Raw genomic sequence first — 22434 nt, forward strand, 5'->3', positions numbered from 1 at the left:
TATTTATTACTTCGACACTCCTGCACTTGGGAGAAGACAACAATCTTTTCGTCGTGTCAGCCAACATCTTTTTTTCGTAAGTGGAGAGTGCCAATGGTGAACCCTTTAATGCCTCACTAAAGAATGCATATTTTTTTAGATTAACGTGGGTGTCCGAGCCAGTTTGCACGCACCACGACGAATCTCACAGGTCCTGAAGTTAACGACCATGTAAACCTCCAGTGGCTATCATATAAGCAACCAAGGATTCGAACAAACTGGCCCGTGGAAGTACATGTTAGGAGTACAAGTGGTGGTGTTGATAAATGAGCTGCGTACCTTCCAAGGAAGAGGCAAGGCCCCAAGCTATTCTTGTATGCTTAGAAAAGCCTTGGTGAGCATTCTCACTTGCTAGGCAAGTTGTTAAAGATTTAAAGATGATAATGGAGTGCTTGTAGTAAAAAGGTCTTTAACCCTCTCGTTACATGGAGTTTCTAGATTATATGTTATGGACAAAGATAAATTGTTAGTAAAAAATAAAAGGAAAATGGATCGGACTTTTTTCGCAGTTCCCACGTATAGCGCCCTAATGAACTCTAGAGCAAACTTTTAGAGATGTTAGACTAGCTAGTTAATAGGCTTCGGAGGTTATTGAAGAGAAGCTTAGTGATTCATTATTTTCTATAAAAACAAGTTTCATATATGGTACAAAGGATCCTATGATGTTTAAGTAACACTAATGTAAGATGAATGAAGCCTTAAAGGCAATATTATGTGTTTATATGTTTATGGTTATTGGCAAGAAATAAAGAAAAAGATGAGGATTATAATGTCAAAATGTAAAAAAATATTTTTCTTGTCTAATGGTTCATCATATATTTATATCCATGAACTATGTTCATTTGTCTAGGGTTAAGGCCAAACAAGAGAGGAAAAAATTGACTTGGGACAAGCATCTACTATTTGAATTTGTTTACTTAAATATATGATTAATTATATTTTATTCAAAGAAACATGTCTTGTCATGTTGATAAGTCAGCATTTTTGACTTAAAAACTTTGATGCTATATAGACTCAACCATGTGTTAGGCCTATGGTTATATGGGTCTAACAATCTATCGAATCTAATATATTTTGGCTCAGCCATGAGTTAAGCGCTAAGTGAGTTTGCTAATTGCCAAAACCAATAAGCTTGGGTTCAACTAAGTGCTAAATCCAAAGCAATATAGATTTGGTAAATTATTAGACCTAATAAGTTTAGGTTCAACCATATGCTGAACCTAAGAAAACACGTTTGGGTTCAGCTATGTGCTGAATCTAACGAGATGTGAGTTCGACGGGTTACTAAACCCAATACACTTGGGTTTAGCCATGTGTTGACCCAAGACTAACTAAGTCTGGTGATTTGCCAGATCCAATATACTTGGGTTGAGCCATGAGCTGAACCCAAGGCAACATGGGTCTAGAAATTTTTCAAACTCATCTCTTTTAGCCTCGACTACATTCAAAACCTGTATAATGGCCAGATAATATTTTCAAACAAGTAACCAACTTATAAACATTAACACTGTACAAGTATTCATCTTTTCCAAAGAAACTGTTGATAATAGGTATATAAAGAACTGAATGTTAATAACCAAAAAAACAAAGAACAAAGAACTTATAGCAAAGAACAAAGAGCATAATGTTTTTCTTAGGTTACTGTCATCCCTTAGCTCTTATTTATAGATGAAATCAATCACAACAAAATTAAAAAACATAAATAACATAAACTCTTTCATTTAAAGAGCTATGTAACTTATCCTAAATAAGTTTCATATCTAAAGAAGTAAAAACTCACTAAACAACATTAAGATAATGATGTTACTAATAGATAGACAATAATGAAAGATAACATATGGCTGAGGCATTAATTTTAGCTTTGGTGCCATAATTTCAACACTCCTATTTGGTTCCAAAGCTGCACATTCTTATCCTCTCCCTTAGATCTTCAAATCTATCTTTACCTAAAAGCTTGGTAAACAGGTCTGCTAATTGCTCTTTTGAAGTGCAGTATATCATCTCTAGTTCCCCTTCTTGCTGGAATTGCCTAATAGCATAGAACTTGATCTTCATATACTTGGTAATGTTTGATACTAACATGTTTTGCATATGTTATCTTTCATATGTTTAATATGGACTTTAATGTTTGATACTAACATGTTTTGCATATGTTATCTTTCATATGTTTAATATGGACTTTAATGTTTGATACTAACATGTTTTGCATATGTTATCTTTCATATGTTTAATATGGACTTTAATGTTTGATACTAACATGTTTTGCATTTGTTATCTTATTCACTCTTTAATACTTTGCTTGTTAAATGACTAATCTAGATTTATGTTATATAACATTTGGTACAACAAATACTTGGTATTCTTATAGCCCATACTATATCGTATAACCGACACCTGAACTATAAAAAGAACTTGATTTGTTGTTAACATAAGTTATAATCATGAATGTCTGACAAGATTTACAAGTATTATCATTAATCGAATAAAATAACTAATGTGATCATGTTAACAATTTATAATCGAATTGGAACCTTCTTTGTGTGTGGTTTCCAATTGAATAATAAGAGTTTATACTATACTTGTTTGACATATCATTAGTGAAACCTCTAACCTTGTCATTTATTATTATCATTGTTTAATCCTTACGTTAATCTTCCATCTCAAAGTTCTCATCAACTTCTTCTTCTTCTTCTTCCTCTTTATTACTCCTACTACTACTAGTATTATTATTATTATTATTATTATTATTATTATTATTGCTGCTACTAATATTATTATAGTTGTTGTTTATAATTTGTACAATTAACCTCCATGTTGTTCGACCCCGGTCTTGTCGGGTTATTTATTACTTTGACACTCCTACACTTGAGAGAATACATCAATCTTTTAGTCATGTCACTGCCAACTAAACTTCTAGAGGCTTTTCCATCAGTTTTGGGAGCTCTATCTTCCTTTATTAGCTTTTGTCCCAGTACTATAGGTGTACTGACTAGTTTGCAATTTTCCATTACAAATTTATTTAGTAGCTTCATTGTAAACCTCTTCCGACATAGGAAATAACCTTGCTCCGACTGAATTACTTCCATGCCTAAAAAGTATGACAACAAACCAAGTTTATTCATATCAGACTTATCCTTCATGTTGGTTTTAAACTCCTCTACCAGCTGCTCCTTATGTCCTGCAATCAATAAATCATCTACATACATTGAAATGATTAGGGTATGTTTGTCACCATTTTTCACATATAAAGTTACTTAATTCATGCTTCTTTCAAAACCTAAACTCAAAAAATACCCATCCAATCTGTTGTACTAGGCTCTAGGAACTTGTTTAAGTCCATACAAAGCCTTCTTTAGCAAATATACTTTGTTTGATGTGATCTTCTTTTCAAAGCCATCAGGTTGTTCAACATATATTTCTTCATTTAGAACACCATTAAAAAATGCAGACTTAACATCCAACTGAAAAATATGCCAACCATTTTATGCTGCTAAAGCAAGCAAGAGCTTTTTTGTATCAAGCGTAGATACTGGTACAAATGTGTCACTGAAGTCAATACCTGGCTCTTATGAATAACCCTTCATTACGAGTCTTGCTTTGTGCTTATTGATACTCCCATCTGCATCCAATTTGGTTTTGAAAATTCATTTCACACCAATTATCTTCTTGTGAACAGGTTTGTCAACCAGTATCCATGCTTCATTCTTTTCTATTATCGTGAGCTCCTCTTTCATTGCAGCTATCCATACTTGTGAGTTGATAGCTTCTTCGAAATCTATTGGTTCTACTTCAACAACATAGCACCTGCCATAAATGTCAATTAAGGACTTTGTCTCCCTTACTGGTATGTCATCAATAATATCATTCATTAAACAACATTAAGATAATGATGTTATTAATAGATATACATTAATAAAAAAAAATAACATATGTCCGAGACAAGCTTTGTGCCATAACTTCAACAGAAACAGGCAGGCCAAAATCATTTTGATTAATACAATTCATGCATGCAGGATCGTTCAAAGACTGAGATGTCAGAGAAAATTACCAAACCAAACCACCAAGTAAGAAAAATTAAGGAAACAAAACATATAATATAGGAGAACAAGTCAAATTTCTTCTGAACTCCAACGTGAGACTTAATGAGAAGAACAGGATAATGATACAAATTCATTAATTTGATCATGGTTTTACGTTTCAAGTATATTTTTAAGAAAAAATAATTTTTTATTTTTTTAAAATTAATATTTTTAGATTATTTTAATACGCTGATGTCAAAAAAAATTTAAAAAAATAAAAAATATATATTATTTTAATATATTTTTAAATAAAAAACATTTTAAAAAACAACCACAAATATACTCTCAAACATAAAAAAAAAAAAAAACAAGATTCTCTCGTCATATTTTAGAACGATTGGACCAAATATCGTTATTGAGCTTTGATCATCATTTTCTAAAATGGTATGCCAAAATTCCTGAAACATATTTTGCAATGATTCTACGCATGTAAAACGCTCGAAATGGATCTATTTCCAAAACATTGCTCATTAAATACCGTGACAAAGGATTTTAACAATTCGAGACCGTGATTCCTCTAATTCAGGTGACCCGGCCTGTTTTGGCTGGACATGCAGTTGGTTTGATTTATCGGCAAAACCCATAAAAGAGATGGTTATAATTTTTTTTCCATGCCAATAAATTTCTGGAAACCCTAAATCCTGATATATTAATTGACATCTACAGTTTTTTTTTTTATAAATTATCTGTGAGCATGTTCATAATCAGTAAACAAATCGAAAAAATGAATGAATAGGGAGGTTAGTTTTTTTTTTCGAAGCATGTTAAAAAAACCGAAAACTGAAAGGTTGCAGCCAAAGGAGGCGCGAAAATAAAGGTTGAGAGAGCTTAGGATTGTTACTAACAACTCGCAAAAACCTAAAGGAATGATTGACATATCAAAGGAGGAGCAAAATATAAAGCTTGGGAGAGAATAGGCGTTGCGTCATATAGGGGGTGATAAGAAGAGATTTTCCTTTTTTTCTTCACTAAACTTAATATGGACTTTAATGTTTGATATTAACATGTTTTGCATTTGTTATCTTGTTCACTCTTTAATACTTTGCTTGTTAAATGACTAATCTAGATTTATGTTATATAACATTTGGTACAACAAATACTTGGTATTCTTATAGTCCATACTATTTGATATAACCGACACCTGAACTATGAAAGGAACTTGATTTGTTGTTAACATAAGTTATAATCATGAATGCCTGACAAGATTTACAAGTATTATCATTAATCGAATAAGATAACTAATGTGATCATGTTAACAATTTATAATCGGATTGGAACCTTCTTTGTATGTGGTTTCCAATTGAATAATAAGAGTTTATACTATACTTATTTGACATATCATTAGTGGAACCTCTAATCTTGGCATTTATTATTATCATTGTTTAATCCTTACATTAATCTTCCATCTCAAAGTTCTCATCAACTTCTTCTTCCTCCTCCTCTTTATTACTACTACTACTACTAGTAGTATCATTATTATTATTATTATTGCTGCTACTAATATTATTATTGTTGTTGTTTATAACTTGTACAATTAACCTCCATGTTGTTCGACCCCGGTCTTGCCGGGTTATTTATTACTTTGACACTCCTCCACTTGGGGGAAGACATCAATCTTTTGGTCATGTCACTGCCAACTAAACTTCTGTAGGCTTTTCCATCAGTTTTGGGAGCTCCATCCTCCTTCATTAGCTTTTGTCCCAGTACCATAGGTGTACTGACTAGTTTGCAATTTTCCATTACAAATTTATTTAGTAGCTTCATTGTAAACCTCTTCCGACATAGGAAATAACCTTGCTCTGACTGAGTTACTTCCATGCCTAAAAAGTATGATAACAAACTAAGTTCATTCATATTAGACTTATCCTTCATGTTGATTTTAAACTCCTCTACCAGCTGCTCCTTATCTCCTACAATCAATAAATTATCTACATACACTGAAATGATTAGGGTATGTTTGTCACCATTTTTCACATATAAAGTTACTTAATTCATGCTTCTTTCAAAACCTAAACTCAAAAAATACCCATCCAATCTGCTGTACTAGGCTCTAGAAACCTGTTTAAATCCATACAAAGCCTTCTTTAGCAAATATACTTTGTTTGATGTGATCTCCTTTTCAAAGCCATCAGGTTGTTCAACATATATTTCTTCATTTAGAACACCATTCAGAAATGCAGACTTAACATCCAACTGAAAAATATGCCAACCATTTTGTGCTGCTAGAGCAAGCAAGAGCTTTTTTGTATCAAGCCTAGAAACTGGTGCAAATGTATCAGTGAAGTCAATGGAATAACCCTTCACTACGAGTCTTGCTTTGTGCTTGTTGATACTCCCATCTGCATCCAATTTGGTTTTGAAAATTCATTTCACACCAATTATCTTCTTGTGAACAGGTCTGTCAACCAGTATCCATGCTTCATTCTTTTCTATCATCGTGAGCTCCTCTTTCATTGCAGCTATCCATACTTGTGAGTTGATAACTTCTTCAAAATCTATTGGTTCTACTTCAGCAACATTACACCTGCCGTAAATGTCAATTAAGGACTTTGTCTCCCTTACTGGTATGTCATCAATAATATCATTCATTAAACAACATTAAGATAATGATGGCTTAGCCATGAGTTAAGCCTAACACTAAGTGAGTTTGCTAATTGCTAAAATCAATAAATTTGGGTTCAACTAAGTGCTAAATCCAAAGCAACATAGATCTGGTAAATTATTAGACTTAATAAGTTTAGGTTCAACCATATGCTGAACCTAAAAAAACACGCTTGGGTTCAGCTATGTGCTGAATCTAACGAGATGTGAGTTAGATGGGTTACTAAATCCAATACACTGGGGTTTAGCCTTCAAATTTCTTCTAAACTCCTACATGAGACTTAATGAGAAGAACAGGAGAAGGATTCGTGGCGTCGGTTGAGCTACAAATTCATTAAGTGAAAGGCAAGATTCTTTCATGATATTTCAGAACGATTGGACCAGATATCGTTATTGAGCTTTGATCATCATTTTCTAAAATGGTATACCAAAATTCCTGAAACATATTTTGCAATGATTCCAAGCATGTAAAACGCTCGAAATGGATCTAATATTTCCAAAACACTGTCCATTAAATACCGCGACAAAGAATTTGAACAATTCAAGACAATGATTCCTATAATTCAGGTGACCCGGGCCTGGTGCTGGCTGGGCATGCAAATGGCCTGTTTTGCCGGTCAATTCGTGATCCAAAAAACTCAACAAAACTTATAAAAAAATAGTTAAAATATTTTTTTTCATGCCAACAAATCTCTGGAAACCCTAAATCCTGATATATTAATTGACATTTACAGTTCTTTTTTAATAAATTATCTGTGAGCATGTTCGAGTAAACAAATCGAAAAAATAAATGAATAGGGAGGTTAGTTTTTTTTTTTTTTCGAAGCATGTTAAAAAACCGAAAACTGAAAGGTTGCAGCCAAAGGAGGCGCGAAAATAAAGGTTGAGAGAGCTTAGGATTGTTACTAACAACTCGAAAAAACTAAAGGAATGATTGACATATCAAAGGAGGAGCAAAATATAAAGCTTGGGAGAGAATAGGCGTTGCGTCATATAGGGGGTGATAAGAAGAGATTTTCCATTTTTTCTCGTTTCAATTTGTACAATATTTTTTTTTATGCATTACTAACTTATATTAAAGTTTATTATCAAAACATTAGAAGAGATTTTTATTTTTTTAATGTGAGTATTAATATATAGTTTTTGTTCACACAAAAAAATAAAGTGAAATAAAAAAAATTTTAGTTTAAATACTTCAATTTAAAAGAAAAAAATATTTTTTAAAAATAAAATAACAAAATTTCAAATAATTTTTAAAATTTTATTATTTATAATATATATAATTTATATCTAAATAGATTGTATCTTGATTTTTATGTAGAATATTAAAATTTTAATATTATTTTTAAAAAATTTTAATTTAATTGATATTATTTTAATCAGGTTAACTTTTAATCGGGTTTGAAAACTATATTTTTTATTAGATGATTTGAGGAAGTAGAGGGTGCTTTGACTATGAAATTGTCGTTTTCTTTTTTCTTTCTTTTTTTTTGGTGTTTTTTTTAATTTTTTGTGCAATGATCAGATAATATTTTCAGACAAGTAATTAACTTCGAAACATTGACACTGTACAAGTATTCATCTTTTCCAAAGAAACAGGGAGGCGAAAATCATCTTGATTAATACAATTCATGGATTATTCAAAGACTGAAATGTCAGAGAAGATTACTAAACTAAACCACATGTAAGAAAAATTAAGGAAAGAAAACAAATAATATAGGAGAAAGGTCAAGTTGCTTTTAAACTGCAACATGAGACTTCATGAGAAGATCACAGCAACATGAGACTTAATGAGAAGATCACGATAACGACACATGGTGTCCGTTGAGCTACAAATTCATCGCATGGAAGGCAAAATTCTTGCATGATTTTTCAGAAACATTGAACCAAAGATCGATAATGAACTTTGATTATTATTAATTAACAAAAAAGTAAAAGAGGTGGTGATTCACAAAATACTATTTATTATTATTATTATTATTATTATTATTATTATTTTGCTTTTGGTTTATTTAAAAAAAAACATATTTTTTAGTATTTGATTGATTAGAGATTAAGTTTTATGATTTGTTATGGTTTGTTTTTTATATGATTATCTTAGTGTTATAACATTTGTTGTGGTTTTAATGTATTAATGCGGTTGATTTGGGTTTTTTTTTCATTAACATTTTTTTTCTTCAACTACATTTTTCAACATTAGGTTAATTAAGAATTAGACTTTATGTTGTTTCAATTTATTTTCTATTAAGTTATCCCGATTTTGTGACTCAAATCACGAGTTTTGAGGGTTAATTTGGGTTTACTCGGGTCGTTTTATTGTGTTCTTTTTTTAAATTGATTTTTTTTAATGTTATTTCTCAACAATGGATTGATTAGGGATTATGTTTTATGATTTTTTTCGATTTGTTTTATATCGAGTTATCACATTTTCATGATCCCAAGTCGTGAATTTGACATAGTAACCTGTTTGATTCAAGTCATTTTTTAATTTATTTTCTGTAAAGTTATTGTACTCTTATAACCTTGATCATGGGTTTAACAGTTAACCTGAGTTGACTTTAGTCTTTTTTGTGTTTTTTTAATTAATTTTCTTTTCAATTTCATTCTTTAACATTATGTTAATTGGAATAATTTGTTTTCATTTATTTTTTTTACGAGGTTATTTGTCTTATAACTCAAGTTGTGGATTTAGCAAGTTAACATGAGTTGACTTAGTTTTTCTTTTTTTTTTTAATTTAGTTTTTTTAATTTTTTCTTAAAATATTGGGTTGATTGGGGATTGTGTTTCAAAATGTATTTTGATTTGATTTATATGGGGTTATTATGATCTCATGTCTAGATCGTAAATTAAATAGGGTAACCTCATTTAACCCAAGTTAATCTAATATATTATCATCTTAATGTATATATAAAAGAATATCATTTTGTTAAGCTAAGTTTTTAGTTGTTGTCCATATTATTTTTGGACTTATCAAATTAATTAGATTACATTAAATCAACTTTCATATATTTTAATTAATTTTTTAATTTCTACTCGAGAAGAAGTTAGAAACACTTCAACATCTTTTTATTCAGAAAATTTTGGTCCTACCCGTTGCCAACAATCTAGTCATTTTCTAAAATGGTATACAGAAATTTCCTGAAACATATTTTGCAATGTTTCTAAATCATAAAAAAGCTCGAAATGGGTGTAATATTTCCAAAAAACTGCTCATTCAATGCCGCGGCATAGGATTTGAACCATTCAAGACCATGATTGGATTCCATAAATAATAGTCGAGCTACAACAAGGATTCATTTATGGACTCAGAATCCGGTAAAAGAAGGCATCACCGTAGAAGGATCCCAAATTCAATTATGTTAGCTAGGAAAAATTGAACCTGAGGGGAGACTATGCCATTCGACTGACTCGGGAAATTTCAACCTCCCCCCCAGAACCACATACAAACATAATACTCATTAACTAAGACATGTCAATCCTATCATATGTCTAGATTTTTCTGGGTTTTTTTTCCTCCATGGCTAGCAGAAGCCTTCTTTCATCCAAAATCCTCTTGATCTTTTTGGTTTGCTTTTGTCCCACCTTTTCGTTAGCAGCAGACACACTCTACCAAGGTGGAGATACCCTCGATTCTTCAAGAAGACTTGTCTCCAAAAATAGGCTCTTCACCCTAGGATTCGTAAGACTTGGCTCTACTGAGTCCAATGCTAGCTACTTGGGAATATGGTACCAAAATGATACAAGCCACCCCATCTGGATAGCTAATAGAGACAAACCTATAGCAGATGATTCGGGAGTTCTTGAAATAGATGGGGATTCAGGAACCATGAAAGTTGCGTACTCAGGTGGGAATCTTGTTGATTTTTACTCAACTCGATCTCCCACCACAAAGTTAACAGCTACGTTAGAAGATTCAGGTAATTTTGTTGTGAAAGATGCAAATTCTCGCAGCGATCAGATTTTATGGCAAAGCTTTGATGATCCTACCGACACCTTCATGCCTGGAATGAAGTTAGGAATCAACCATAAAACTGGTAAAGTCCGGTCCCTTACATCATGGATGAGTGACTTAGTCCCAGCTTCGGGTGCTTTCACATTTGAGTGGGAGCCCAAAAGACAGGAATTAGTTGTTAAGCGACGAACAGAGATTTATTGGACTAGTGGACCATTGAGGAGCAATGGCAGCTTTGAAACTTTTCGGCCCAATCCCGGACTCGACTATACTTTTCTTATCGTTTCAAACATTGATGAGGATTACTTTATGTTCACGGTGGCAAGAAACAAATTAACTCCTCCGAAGACGGGATTTTCAAAGTGGCTGCTGCAATTTGGTGGGGGGCTAGAAGAGCAAAGCAATGAACAAATTTCTGGAGGCAACCTTTGTAATGGAAACAACATAGAAATGGGATGTGTGAAATGGGATTCAGAACCTACATGCCGTAGTAGGGACAGATATGAGTTGAGAGCATGTGACTTTTTGGTAGAGGGAGGTCATGCAGTTTATGATAATAATGCTAGTCTCAGCATTAGTGATTGCAGGGAAATCTGCTGGAAAGACTGTAGGTGTGCAGGCATTAATATTAGAGGCAGTAATGCCAACAACACTGGATGCACATTTTGGTATGGAAACTTTACGAGAGACCTGAGTGCCAGTTCGATTCAATACTTTGTAATTGTGCAAGACACACAACCAGCAGCAAGTAATGCTCTTCAGACCAGTCCAGATTTTGTTTTGTCTGCAAGATTTTTTAATCCCCATACATGTTCCTCGTCGTTGTTTTGACTTTTAAAGTACAACTCATTGATTTTTCTTCTTCAATTTTCCAGTGAAATCAGGGGAAAGGATCTGGATATGGATTGTAATTTCTGTGGCATTTTTTCTATTAATGGCACTAGCAGGTATCTTGTGGTACAGGAGAAGGCAAAGACTCAGAGGTACGTAACCTTTTTTAAACAACAAACAAGTTTACTGAAGTTTTTTTTATAAGCATTAGAACTTCATGAATTCTTAGATTAACTTAATCTATCATATCAATCTAAGCAGAGAAGTATCTGGATGAGTTAATGACATTGGATGCGATGAATGACACGCATGAGATCGAAAGTGATGGAAACAAGGGACATAATTTGAAAGTATATAGTGTTGCAACAATCATGGCCGCGACAAATTCTTTCTCAGCAAAGAATAAACTTGGACAGGGTGGTTTTGGACCTGTTTACAAGGTAGTCTTGAAAAAAAAACATCAAAGAAATGGATTAAGAAAACCTTGTTGATTTTATGTTGAAGTAGGATTAATGATCTATTTTATTTCAGGGAAAATTGCCAGATGGTCGAGAAGTAGCCGTAAAAAGACTATCAAGAACTTCAAGACAAGGTCTTGTGGAATTTAAAAATGAACTTATACTCATAGCTAATCTGCAACATTCGAATCTTGTCAAGCTCCTCGGCTGCTGCGTTGAAGGGGAAGAGAAAATGTTAGTGTACGAGTACATGCGTAATAAAAGTTTGGATTCATTTATCTTTGGTAAGCAGCGTTACGAAGAGCTTTTTCACATGTTTCAAAATTTAAAATTCCAAGCTTTTAGACGTTGATCCTTATGCTTGTTGGAATCTTCTAGCTTTTGCCTTTATTTTGGAATACAGATCAATCAAGGAGAGAGCTGTTAGACTGGAAGAAACGTTTTAAAATCATTGAAGAGATAGCTCAAGGTCTCCTATACCTTCATAAGTACTCAAGATTAAGGATAATTCATAGGGATTTGAAGGCCAGTAACATACTACTAAATGAAGATCTTAGCCCCAAAATTTCAGACTTCGGTATGGCAAGAATTTTCAAGATTAATGAATTGGAAGCAAACACAAACCGCATCGTTGGAACTTAGTAAGCAATGAATCTACAACTTCATGTTCCTCTGCTCTTTTTTTAACTGAAAACATTCAGTTATCTTCACTCTTCAGTAGATTAACAATTCAATTGTTTGGCAAACACAGTGGCTATATGTCCCCTGAGTATGCCATGGAAGGCATTTTCTCTGTGAAATCTGATGCCTACAGCTTTGGAGTTTTGGTGTTGGAAATTGTGAGCGGTAGGAAAAATCGTGGCCTTCTTCAAATGGATCCCCCTCTCAACCTTGTGGGATATGTAAGTTCATTTCATGTTGTTCAAAAGCATATGGTATTATAGTACTTCTGCATGTAAGCTTTCAATGTTTGCACCAACTAAATTTGTTTTCAGGCATGGGAGCTATGGAAAGAAGGTAACCAATTTGAGCTAGTGGATCCAACATTGAGGGATTCTTGCTCTGAAAACCAAGTGTTGAGATGCATTCATGTGGGCTTGCTATGCGTAGAAGATAATGTGAACGATAGGCCTACAATGTCAGATGTTCTATCGATGTTAACTAGTGATGCACAATTACCATTGCTCAAACAGCCAGCGTTTTCATGTGCAACATATAGTACGGACAATCAATCGAATTCAAGCAATGCAGAGGGCAAGGCAGAGGGGAGTTCCATAAATTACGTATCTATGTCGACTATGGAAGCACGATAGAGGTAAAGATTTTATCAAGTAAGAGTATTGAAATACTCACTTGCACAGAGTAGATAAGAGAAGATTTTTCTTGGTCTTGGCACCAGAGAATTTTTTCGTACCAGCAAATTCAACTTTTTTGGCATTTTTGTTTAAAGGAACAAAGCGTTTCAGCCCACTGTATACTTCTTGAAACTAAAAACAAGTCTGGGAGGACAACGTTCTTTATTCTTTAATTATTACAAAGCTACTTCAGAATTTTGTTTATTAGAAGCTTGATCATGTATAACATTCACTAATGCTCAGCATGAGAAGAAGGGCAGCGAAGAAAGCAATGGCTTCACCACCACCAAGGTCACAGAAGGTTTCAAAACTCAACAAATCTTCTTCCACCTTGCATGCGAATTACCATTCTTCCCTAGCTCTGCATTAAAGCTGCGGGCTTTAGCCCCTCTAGATACCAGAGCCGCAGACGCAAACTCATCTGCATGCCACATAGAACATGGGATTTGGAGAAATGCTAGGCAAGAATTAATAATTGCACCTAACGAATGAATACATAACTGTGTGATCGATTCAGCGACGACCAGCTATAACTTCAAACAAATCTTCAACCTCATACTTGTATTCCAGTAATATTTATTGACGCAGACGCGTATCACAAGTGCAAGTCCAAGAGCTCGTTATAAGAAGATTTTTCTTAGCCTTAGAATTAAGCCATTTTCATGTTCTTACGGAATTATCTTTGTCGCATAGTTGTTAAAAGCAACTAGATAGCATTTCTCTGGCCAATGTAACAATTCTTGGAACTAAAGAAGGTTGGAGGCTACATTGTTGATTATTCTCAAGAGTAATACACACGCAACAGAAAATGATGCAAAGTGAAAGGATTCATTTAGTCCACTACATTATGGGACTACAATGGTACTATCTGGTTTTGGTTTAACTAGAAGCTTGATGATAGACATCACACTAATAATCAGCATGAGAATAAGACCAGCAAAGGAAGCAATGAGTGCACCACCACCATGGTCACAGAAGGTTTCAAACTTGTCACAGATCTTGTTCCACCTTGCATGTGAATTTCCATTCTTGCCTAGCTCAGCCATGAAAGCTGCAGCACTAACCCCTCCAGAAACCAGAGCCACTGTCATCTGCAAACATTTAGGCAAGATATATTTTGGTTAATAAACAGTTTTTCTCTTTTTGGAAGGAGAAATGTTCTGAGAATATTACCATATCTAAGATGGCAATCATGGCAAGGCGCAGCCCTTTGTAATCAAGCTTCTGTCCAAAAAGGTCCCCCATAATCATCACCAAGTTATGGATACTAGCCAATCCATTAGCTATCACAAAGAACCTGCACACCATATCTTAGACACTTAATTAGGAATATTGAACATCTGCATCCTAATTCCTATGTTTATGTACTTGCAAAGTAAATGAGTTAACAAGGCTTACACAAATGCTGGGGTATGTTGAAACTTGGCAGTGAGAGAGGCTTTTATCGGGGTACTCCCAACAGTGGCAACCACAAGAGTTTTAGTTTCTTTGTTGAGTCCCATCACAACTGTTGCAGCTGCTGTGGCAAAAAATGCAAGCACCCTTAGCATCAAAAGAACCAATTTCCTTGTCTTTGGCTGTAAGCTACAGTATCCAACCTCAAGTTTGTCTTCACTTTGCAAAGCCATGCTGACAAAAGAGAATAGAGAGATTGGGACTGGATGAATGGAGCAACTATGATGTGAGGCCTAGACAAGGAAGGCATTATATATAGTTTAAGAGAAAAGATAAAAATGGATGACCAAATTCTTTTGTTGAGTCTAGTAAGCCAGAGGTGCTACTTTCTTCCTTTGGGTGGTCTAACCATCAACTTAATCTCACATTTTGGTTTTGGTGGTTAGGAAGTCTCCTTTCCCTTTCAGTAGATATCAGTTCTGTTCACCAAAGGCAAGGTTCATAATTTTCTATGCCACTTGCTTGCTTATGTTGGAATTGTGGAGGATTCTTCTCCTCGAACAAATCCCAAGAATGCCTTTTGGGGCTAACCAAGAGAAGAACTTGGGTGATGTCAGTGGCTTATTTATTCATACTTGGACAGGGATCGCTTTCGCTTTTCAGAGGGGAAATGGACTCCATGTCAATAGGTCCAGTTTTTTTCTTTTTTTCTGGTTTTTGTGTTTCAAGCTATTAACTAATACTGTAAAAGTTGTGGGGAAATTATAGTAGTTTTCCCACGCCCCATGCTTTTTTTTTATTCTCCTTTTCTTTTCTTTTCTTTTTTTTTTTCATTATTTTCCTTTTTTTAGGCTATGTACGTTTTTTTTCTAAGATTGTTTTTTTATTTTTTTATTTTATTTTTATATTTCTTTTTAAAATTATCTTTATTGATTTTTTTAATATTAAAATAGTTGAAAATTTAGTTTTGTAATTTTTTTAAAAAAATATTATGGATTATTATTATATTTCTCTATATGGCTTTTTTTTATGATTTTTTTCTTTTTTCTAAAATGATTTTTGTTGATTTTGCTTCATAGGTTTTTTATTAAAAATACTATAAATTGTTATAATGTTTTTTCATATAGTTTTTATTTTGCTATAATATTTTTTCACATGGTTTTTTTCTAAAATTATCTTTGTTGATTTTTTTCTTTTTAATATTGAACTGGTTGAAAATTCAGCTTTAACTTTTGCCATATGTTTTTTTTATTTTTTTTTTAATTTTGTGCTTTTTTTGGATTACTTTTGTTAATTTTATTTTTTAAATATAGAACTGGTTAAAAATTAAACTTTGCAATTTTTTTAAATACTGTGGATTGCTACAGTATTTTCCCATATGTTTTTTTCTTTTTTTGTTTTTTTTAATTGTCTTTCGATTTTATTTTTTTATATTAAGTTAGTTGAGAATTTAATTTCATAGTTTTTTTCTTTAAAACACTATGGATTATTATAGTGTTTCCCCATATGATTTTTTTTTATGATTTTTTTAAATTATCTTTATCAATTTTATTATTTTTAATATTAAATTGATTGAGAATTACAATTGTAAATTTCTTCATGAAACACTATAAATTACTATAATATTTCCCCTACATGATTTTTTTTTCTTTTTTTTTTTTCTTGCTATGACTTTTTTCAAAATTTTCTTTGTTCATTTTATTTTTTAAATATTAATCTGATTAAGAATTTAACTTTATAGTTTTTTACTTGAAAATATTATGAATTACAACAATTTTTTTCATATAATTTTTTATATATAAATATATGACAACACACAAACATGTCACAAACCCACAGCATCGCACGGGCATGGCATCTAGTAAGCTATGATATATTATGTTTAACTTGAAAAAATAATATTTTTTATTAAATTAATGTACTAATATCAAAAATACAAAAAAAATATTTTAATATATTTTCAAATAAAAAAAACACTTTAAAATTACCATGCACTACAATACCAAACATTCCTTATATTTCCAGAGATGTCATCCATGGTGATCTCTTTCAATTTTATTTTATTTTTTTCTTAATGGAGAGCTTGTCTTCTCATTTTTCTTTCACCATAAGCTAGAGAAACATTGGCTTGCCATTCATGAAATAAAACCCAGTCCAGTCAGCTCACTTAAAGAACAGGAACAAATACAGCCATTTTACTCGAAGAGTTTAGATAAGTGAATATAACTTCCCAGACAAATTTACTTTGTACTGTGTTGAAGTCATTACCTTGTTAAGAAACAAACCATAATGCTAAAACAACTTACTTGGAAAGTCTCAAACTGGATTCTAATGATAGAAGTAGATTCAATTATACAGAATTTATCTTCAAGAATCTAGGGTTCAAGAAGTACAAATAAGCATATTTTCACTGCATGCAGCATTTGATAGTTCACTTTGAAAAGGTACAAGCACATTCACTCATGTTTTGGTTCAGTAATCAAGGAGACAGAAACAAAATATACACATGAATCAAATTTCATATTCTCAAATTGTACACATCCACACGTCAAATTTCTCCAACAGTATGTGTATTCAAGATGGTTTTTGAACAAATGTTGCTCATGACTATTTTAAACAAAATATACACAACGAATTTTCGTATCCTTCTTCACAGCGATAGCATGAATCTGGACCATTACCTACCAAATATACAGCAAGATTTCAAAATCTCACCGGGTTATTTTTTTTCTGTAGTGACACCAACAACAACATTGCTGACCTGCAATTGACAGAGATCTTATCGGCACATATTCTACTCCAAAGGAATGAATGGAAAATCAAAGGACAGGAAAAATTAAACAAATTTTTCTAATAAGAAAAGTCGGAGTAATCAAACTGAGCTATAACAATTTGCCACTTTCATCAACAGACATGGGGTTTTCCACAACGACAGTTTGAGTCTGAGAATGGGGCAATGGCTACAGGTAAGGGAGCGAAAACAGCAGATTTACTTAGCACCAGATACAAAATAACCAAGATTTGTGGCATTTGCCATAAGGAAAGAAAAGAAAGTCCAGTTGCTTACCATTGAAGTAGATGGTGCTGTTCCACCTATACCATTAGGTCTGTTTGCTGGAAGCGGAAACCTCATGTTAGCCATCTGCAAGACACATAATATAGAATGAGTGAAAAGATTATTGCTCACACAATGACCAAAGAAGGAAAAAGTGAAGCGGTCAAATAAATCATTCAGACAAATCATTCAGATGCCAAAAACAGAAATGTATATGCAAAGCTATGGTATCTGTTCATGGTAACATGGACACTCTAGGGAATTGTCTAGTTCATGGAAATACAATCCCAAGTCTTTTCTTTATACACACACCAAGAGACGAAAATTGAATTTCATGAAGCCAGCTATCCTGCTCCTTTTTTTATATTTATAATGATCTTAAATCAAGAAATACTGAGGAACTAATCCATGTCGAGAATTAGAAAAACATACAGCTCTGTTGGACCATTCCAACCAAATCAAGAGGTGTCTGGCAAGTAAAAAGAGCTAACATCCATTCAGAAGAGAGACAATTTTGTCAAAGAATAAAACACATTTATAATCGTTGCAGGAAAAAAAGAAACTAAGAAAATGTCAAGGTAAACTGTGCAACACAGCGCTAAGCAAACTGTATCAGCAAACACTTAGAACCATTGAAAGATTTCCAAGTTGGGTCAATGTGGACAGACTTAGTTAAGTTGTGAAGACACTGGTTATTGGCATAGCAAAGAGAACTGGAAAATGAGGAGCTATAAGTCAATTGCAATGGCGCATGAAAAGCCCATTTGAAACTTGTTACATGTCCTCAACTAACAAAATAAAAGATTTCTCATCCTCATATGCATATAAACCTTTAGGCTTTAGCTTCATAATGAGAGTAGATGGTTGGCAAGAACTGCCAAGAAATGAATAATGCAATGTAGCAGGATGTAGAAAGGATGGGAAAAAAATTGTAAAATTTAATGATGGTAAAGGCACTCCATAAAAAGAGGCAATAATCATGTTAGATAAACTGCTTATGACTACAGGACATAATCCACTATCCATCCATTCCCTTTATATCTTGGTTGACCTAAGAATTCAAATATCTCAACCAGACAGTACAGATCCTTACAGACATCCAGAGATTCAAAAAAAAAAGTATAATCTAAATATAGATCCGTATAATTTGTAGGCATTGGAATATAGTATAATCTAAATATAATTTGTAGTTGGATCCGTATAATTTGTAGGCATTGGAATATTAGATAAACTATTTGTTCATGAGAAAACATTAACAGGATACAATCTTGATTCAATGTGCACAAATTCAAGGGCAGAGCTCATTTGTTAAGCTTCCATAAATTTGAGCAATTTTCAATGGAAGATTAGTGTGTGAAGTACTGAAGTTCATATCAGGAGAATGAAATTAACTTAAATAACAGAAGCTCAAAACTTGAGCCAAAACTAGTGATAATTTTCAAGATTTCACAACCACTCGTCAGGTAAAGATTGGTGCCCTAATATAATCGATGCATCGATGCACTTACACTAACATTAGTAACATAGTGACAGACAGGGCACTTGACAGATGGAGATCCATTTGGATACATAAGAGCAGTCCGGCAGTTCCCACAGTTGACATGAGCAGCCTGGTTATATCCTTCTCACATAGCCAAAAAATCAGCGAGAACAAATCAGTGCACCAAACAGGTGTAATTTAAAGGAAACTCAGCAGAATCGGTATATGAAATTTAGAAATGAAATGATACAAAGTAAGCAAATGAAGCCAATAAAAGCAATGTTTCCTGAGCCCATTCCCCAAAATCTAGTGCATGTCAGAGGAAATTTATCAGACAGCTTCCAGTTTCAATGACAATAAGTAAATTGGTAGAAACTGGATATCAAAGTAAATCCATGCCACCACTCTTAATAACCATAAATGCAACAGCTACTAATCTTTCCAAATATTATCAACTTTAAAAACTCAATAGCAGTTACCGGATAAAAAAGAATCTAGAAAATACTGTCAACAACTATTAAAAGAAAGCAAGTGCTAGAAATGCATACGGCATAATGAGCAATCAAGTGAGGTAGAAGTTTTAAAAACACATTCTCGTCCAATTAAAAGACACCATTCCTCCCACTACATCTTGAAGCCAGCTCATATAATTAACTAAGATCACTGCCCAGCTGATAGTTCTATAACATTTTCTTTTAGTGTTTTTTCAAAATGTTTTGTTAAGGCGCAGACAATGTCCACTGAGGAAAAGAGAAATTCAAACATCTTACCAACCTACAACTTTATACCATAGAAAGAAAAACAGGGCAAGACCATGCAAGACTATCTGTTGTTATGATGCAGACTAAATAAGTTAATCTGCAAATTACCAATTCAAATTAGCCAAATGTCCTGAGATAATTTTACATATCTTATTCATGAAATTTTGCAATTTACCTGGTGCAACGTTCACTACATGGCAGCAGGAGCATCTCACAGTTGTTGCCCCATGTGGATACATTAGCAATGACCTGCAACCTCTACATATGAGTTGAGCCATATCCATCCCTGCAAGATTGCACGTGGACCCAAATATCTTATCACCATGCATTTTGATTATATCCAGGCTAAATTAAAATTCTCTCCACATCTTGATTTGTTTTACTTTTTTTTTTTTTAGATTTGTCCCTAAAGAGAACGAAACAATACTGAGGCATTTTCTCATGAAAAAAGAGGGGGGGTCATTATGAATTTAGCACAAAATTGGCACTCAGTATAATTCATGGAAGGCGGATAAGGAATTTAGCATGAAACTTCAATGCCCTGTGGGTAACACCAGGATTATGCATTCCTATTCTCAAATCCATGGCGGATCTTAGATGGCACTCCACCATGCAGAAACAATCCGATTTGTCCACCACACTGTGGTAAACTACATTAAGTGCAACAACTTCGACGAAACTCTAAACTCCAAAGTCAATCATCAACTCAAATCTGAATCAGCCTTCAAAAACATCGACTGCAAAACCAACCCGAATCAACTATATCGTCTAAAACCCACAACTCCCACCTTTCCGATCAACAATTCTTCAAAACAACCATCTCCTAGAACACACACACTAAAACAAGATTTCAGAAAAAAAGGGGGGGAAATTTAACATAGCGCTACCGATTAACAAACTACAACAAAACCCAAATTTTCAAAATAACCAACATTCATTGTGCCTGCGGTGAACATTAGAAAAAGTTAAAAACATTCACATAACAACATAAACATTAAAGGGTTCAACAGACAAGCAAAAAGAGAGGGAATTGAATTATATACCAGGAGAAGGAATGGAAGTAACAGTACTACATAAAGCACAACAAACGTTAGAAGCTCCACTTGGATATAACAATACACTTGCACACCCTCTACACACCACCTGGCTTTGCATCTCTCTCTGTCTATCTTCCTCTTCCTCTCTACAATAAAACATCGAAAAACCCGTGTCAGAAACATTAAAAAGAACCAAACTTTAACACCAAAATAGAAAATTAACAGCCAAAAAAAAAGGAGGAAGGCGGGAATTTAACATTAAAACAAGAATATCAATTAAAATTGGCAGTCAAAAAAAAAAACCTGGATTGCTTCAAAAAAAATAAGAAATTGGATTTTTTGAGGGAAAAAACAAAATGGGTTTTTTTATTGATTGATGAAATCGAGGGTATAGCTGTTTAGGACGGCGAATTGAATGGATTTTGATTTTAATTTCGGATTTGGGTAAGGAAAAAAGAAGGGAAGAAATCGAGGAGGTTTTGGTAATTATAAGAAGAATATGGTCAAATATTTGAGGACTGTAGTTAGAAAATAGAACCTGTCAACGGTATGAATTCTCATGTTTTCTCTTTAAGCCCCAATGTTTTTTTATTTCAAGAACTAACCTCATTTTCCTTCTTTTTTTCAACAGAGAAGCCACTGGTGGGAAAACTTTCTTTATTTAGACCCTCTCTCATTAGATTTTTCAATCATGATAATCTCAATCTTGAGATATTTTATTGAATTTGAATTCGAAATTATAATATAAAAAATAATTTATATATTATATAGATTAATTTTTGTGAACCAGTCTACGTATTCAAAGTTCGGATAACATATTTTATGTACGAATATTATTGTTTTTCTTATATCAATGGTCAATGTCTATGAAATAATAAAAATTAAATATATTTCTTGTATTGAAAAGTTTGGATATAAATGTATAACTTATATGAGACTTTGCATCAATTAAATTATCATAAGAATAAAGGGCTTCAAACTATATAAATTGTAATTTATTTATTTGAATAATCTTCTCCTAAATTCCTCGATGAAGAGCTTATCTAGAGTCTTCTCCTAATAATTTATTTAGCGTAGTGGAATAAAGGATATAAATTTATTAATCAAAATTGTACAAGAGTCTCGATGAAGAGCTTATCTATAGACTTTCCTCGACCCCCCCCAAAAAAAAAAAAAAAAAAAAGAGGACTTTCGAGGTAGGGGAAATGCATATCTGTGTTTCTAGTCTAACCTAATAGCTATCCAAATGAAAATGGTGGTTGGTGTGATTTCAGTATTTTAAAGGGATTCTATTAGATTTTGTACTTAAATTTAGGGGCATTTTGGTGTAGTAGATTACCTAGGTTATTTATTTCGATCTCATTACACTTTAATAAAAAAATAAAAAATA

At 33.0% G+C, this 22434-nt stretch overlaps 3 protein-coding genes across 6 annotated transcripts; 1 reads left to right on the plus strand and 2 right to left on the minus strand.

Annotated features, from left to right (window-relative positions):
- Nucleotides 1-9908: 9908 nt before the first annotated feature.
- LOC105115751 (G-type lectin S-receptor-like serine/threonine-protein kinase CES101) lies at nucleotides 9909-13489 on the plus strand. The gene is made up of 7 exons (XM_011012749.1): nucleotides 9909-11420; nucleotides 11548-11655; nucleotides 11765-11943; nucleotides 12035-12245; nucleotides 12365-12602; nucleotides 12713-12863; nucleotides 12957-13489. Exons 1-7 carry the CDS (start codon nucleotides 10238-10240, stop codon nucleotides 13272-13274), a joined length of 2388 nt encoding a protein of 795 aa, XP_011011051.1. The 5' UTR covers nucleotides 9909-10237; the 3' UTR covers nucleotides 13275-13489.
- Nucleotides 13490-14008: 519 nt separating this feature from the next.
- Nucleotides 14009-15003, minus strand: LOC105115752 (CASP-like protein 1B2). Its single transcript, XM_011012751.1, has 3 exons — nucleotides 14715-15003; nucleotides 14490-14613; nucleotides 14009-14407 (listed from the first exon to the last, which is right to left on the minus strand). The coding sequence occupies exons 1-3, from the start codon at nucleotides 14942-14944 to the stop codon at nucleotides 14162-14164; spliced, it is 600 nt and encodes a 199-aa protein (XP_011011053.1). The 5' UTR covers nucleotides 14945-15003; the 3' UTR covers nucleotides 14009-14161.
- A 2010-nt stretch (nucleotides 15004-17013) lies between these two features.
- Nucleotides 17014-21645, minus strand: LOC105115753 (protein LSD1-like). Of its 4 annotated transcripts, none has more exons than XM_011012753.1 (7): nucleotides 21583-21645; nucleotides 21051-21190; nucleotides 20183-20293; nucleotides 19275-19387; nucleotides 17779-17853; nucleotides 17600-17653; nucleotides 17014-17472 (listed from the first exon to the last, which is right to left on the minus strand). In XM_011012753.1, the coding sequence occupies exons 1-7, from the start codon at nucleotides 21603-21605 to the stop codon at nucleotides 17431-17433; spliced, it is 558 nt and encodes a 185-aa protein (XP_011011055.1). In that variant the 5' UTR covers nucleotides 21606-21645; the 3' UTR covers nucleotides 17014-17430. The 4 variants fall into 4 exon arrangements, with proteins under 4 accessions (XP_011011055.1, XP_011011054.1, XP_011011056.1 ...); XM_011012752.1 differs by having other exon boundaries at nucleotides 17600-17671; XM_011012754.1 differs by lacking the exon at nucleotides 21583-21645 and adding an exon at nucleotides 21348-21559 and having other exon boundaries at nucleotides 17600-17671.
- Nucleotides 21646-22434: the final 789 nt, after the last annotated feature.

The sequence above is a fragment of the Populus euphratica genome, unplaced genomic scaffold (assembly GCF_000495115.2).
Source record: "Populus euphratica unplaced genomic scaffold, PopEup_1.0 scaffold766.1, whole genome shotgun sequence".
Classification (NCBI taxonomy): domain Eukaryota; kingdom Viridiplantae; phylum Streptophyta; class Magnoliopsida; order Malpighiales; family Salicaceae; genus Populus; species Populus euphratica.

Coding starts and splice junctions, on each gene's coding strand:
- LOC105115752 (XM_011012751.1), bottom strand. CDS start 14,944: ATGGCTTTGCAAAGTGAAGACAAACTTGAGGTTGGATACTGTAGCTTA. Junction 14,614..14,714: donor CAACATACCCCAGCATTTGT/GTAAGCCTTGTT, acceptor TATGGTGTGCAG/GTTCTTTGTGATAGCTAATG. Junction 14,408..14,489: donor TGATTGCCATCTTAGATATG/GTAATATTCTCA, acceptor AAATGTTTGCAG/ATGACAGTGGCTCTGGTTTC.
- LOC105115753 (XM_011012752.1), bottom strand. CDS start 21,605: ATGAGAATTCATACCGTTGACAG. Junction 21,191..21,582: donor AGAATTCATACCGTTGACAG/GTTCTATTTTCT, acceptor GTTTTATTGTAG/AGAGGAAGAGGAAGATAGAC. Junction 17,473..17,599: donor TTGATGAAAGTGGCAAATTG/TTATAGCTCAGT, acceptor TGTCAATTGCAG/GTCAGCAATGTTGTTGTTGG.
- LOC105115751 (XM_011012749.1), top strand. CDS start 10,238: ATGGCTAGCAGAAGCCTTCTTTCATCCAAAATCCTCTTGATCTTTTTG. Junction 11,421..11,547: donor AGACACACAACCAGCAGCAA/GTAATGCTCTTC, acceptor TCAATTTTCCAG/TGAAATCAGGGGAAAGGATC. Junction 11,656..11,764: donor GAGAAGGCAAAGACTCAGAG/GTACGTAACCTT, acceptor CAATCTAAGCAG/AGAAGTATCTGGATGAGTTA.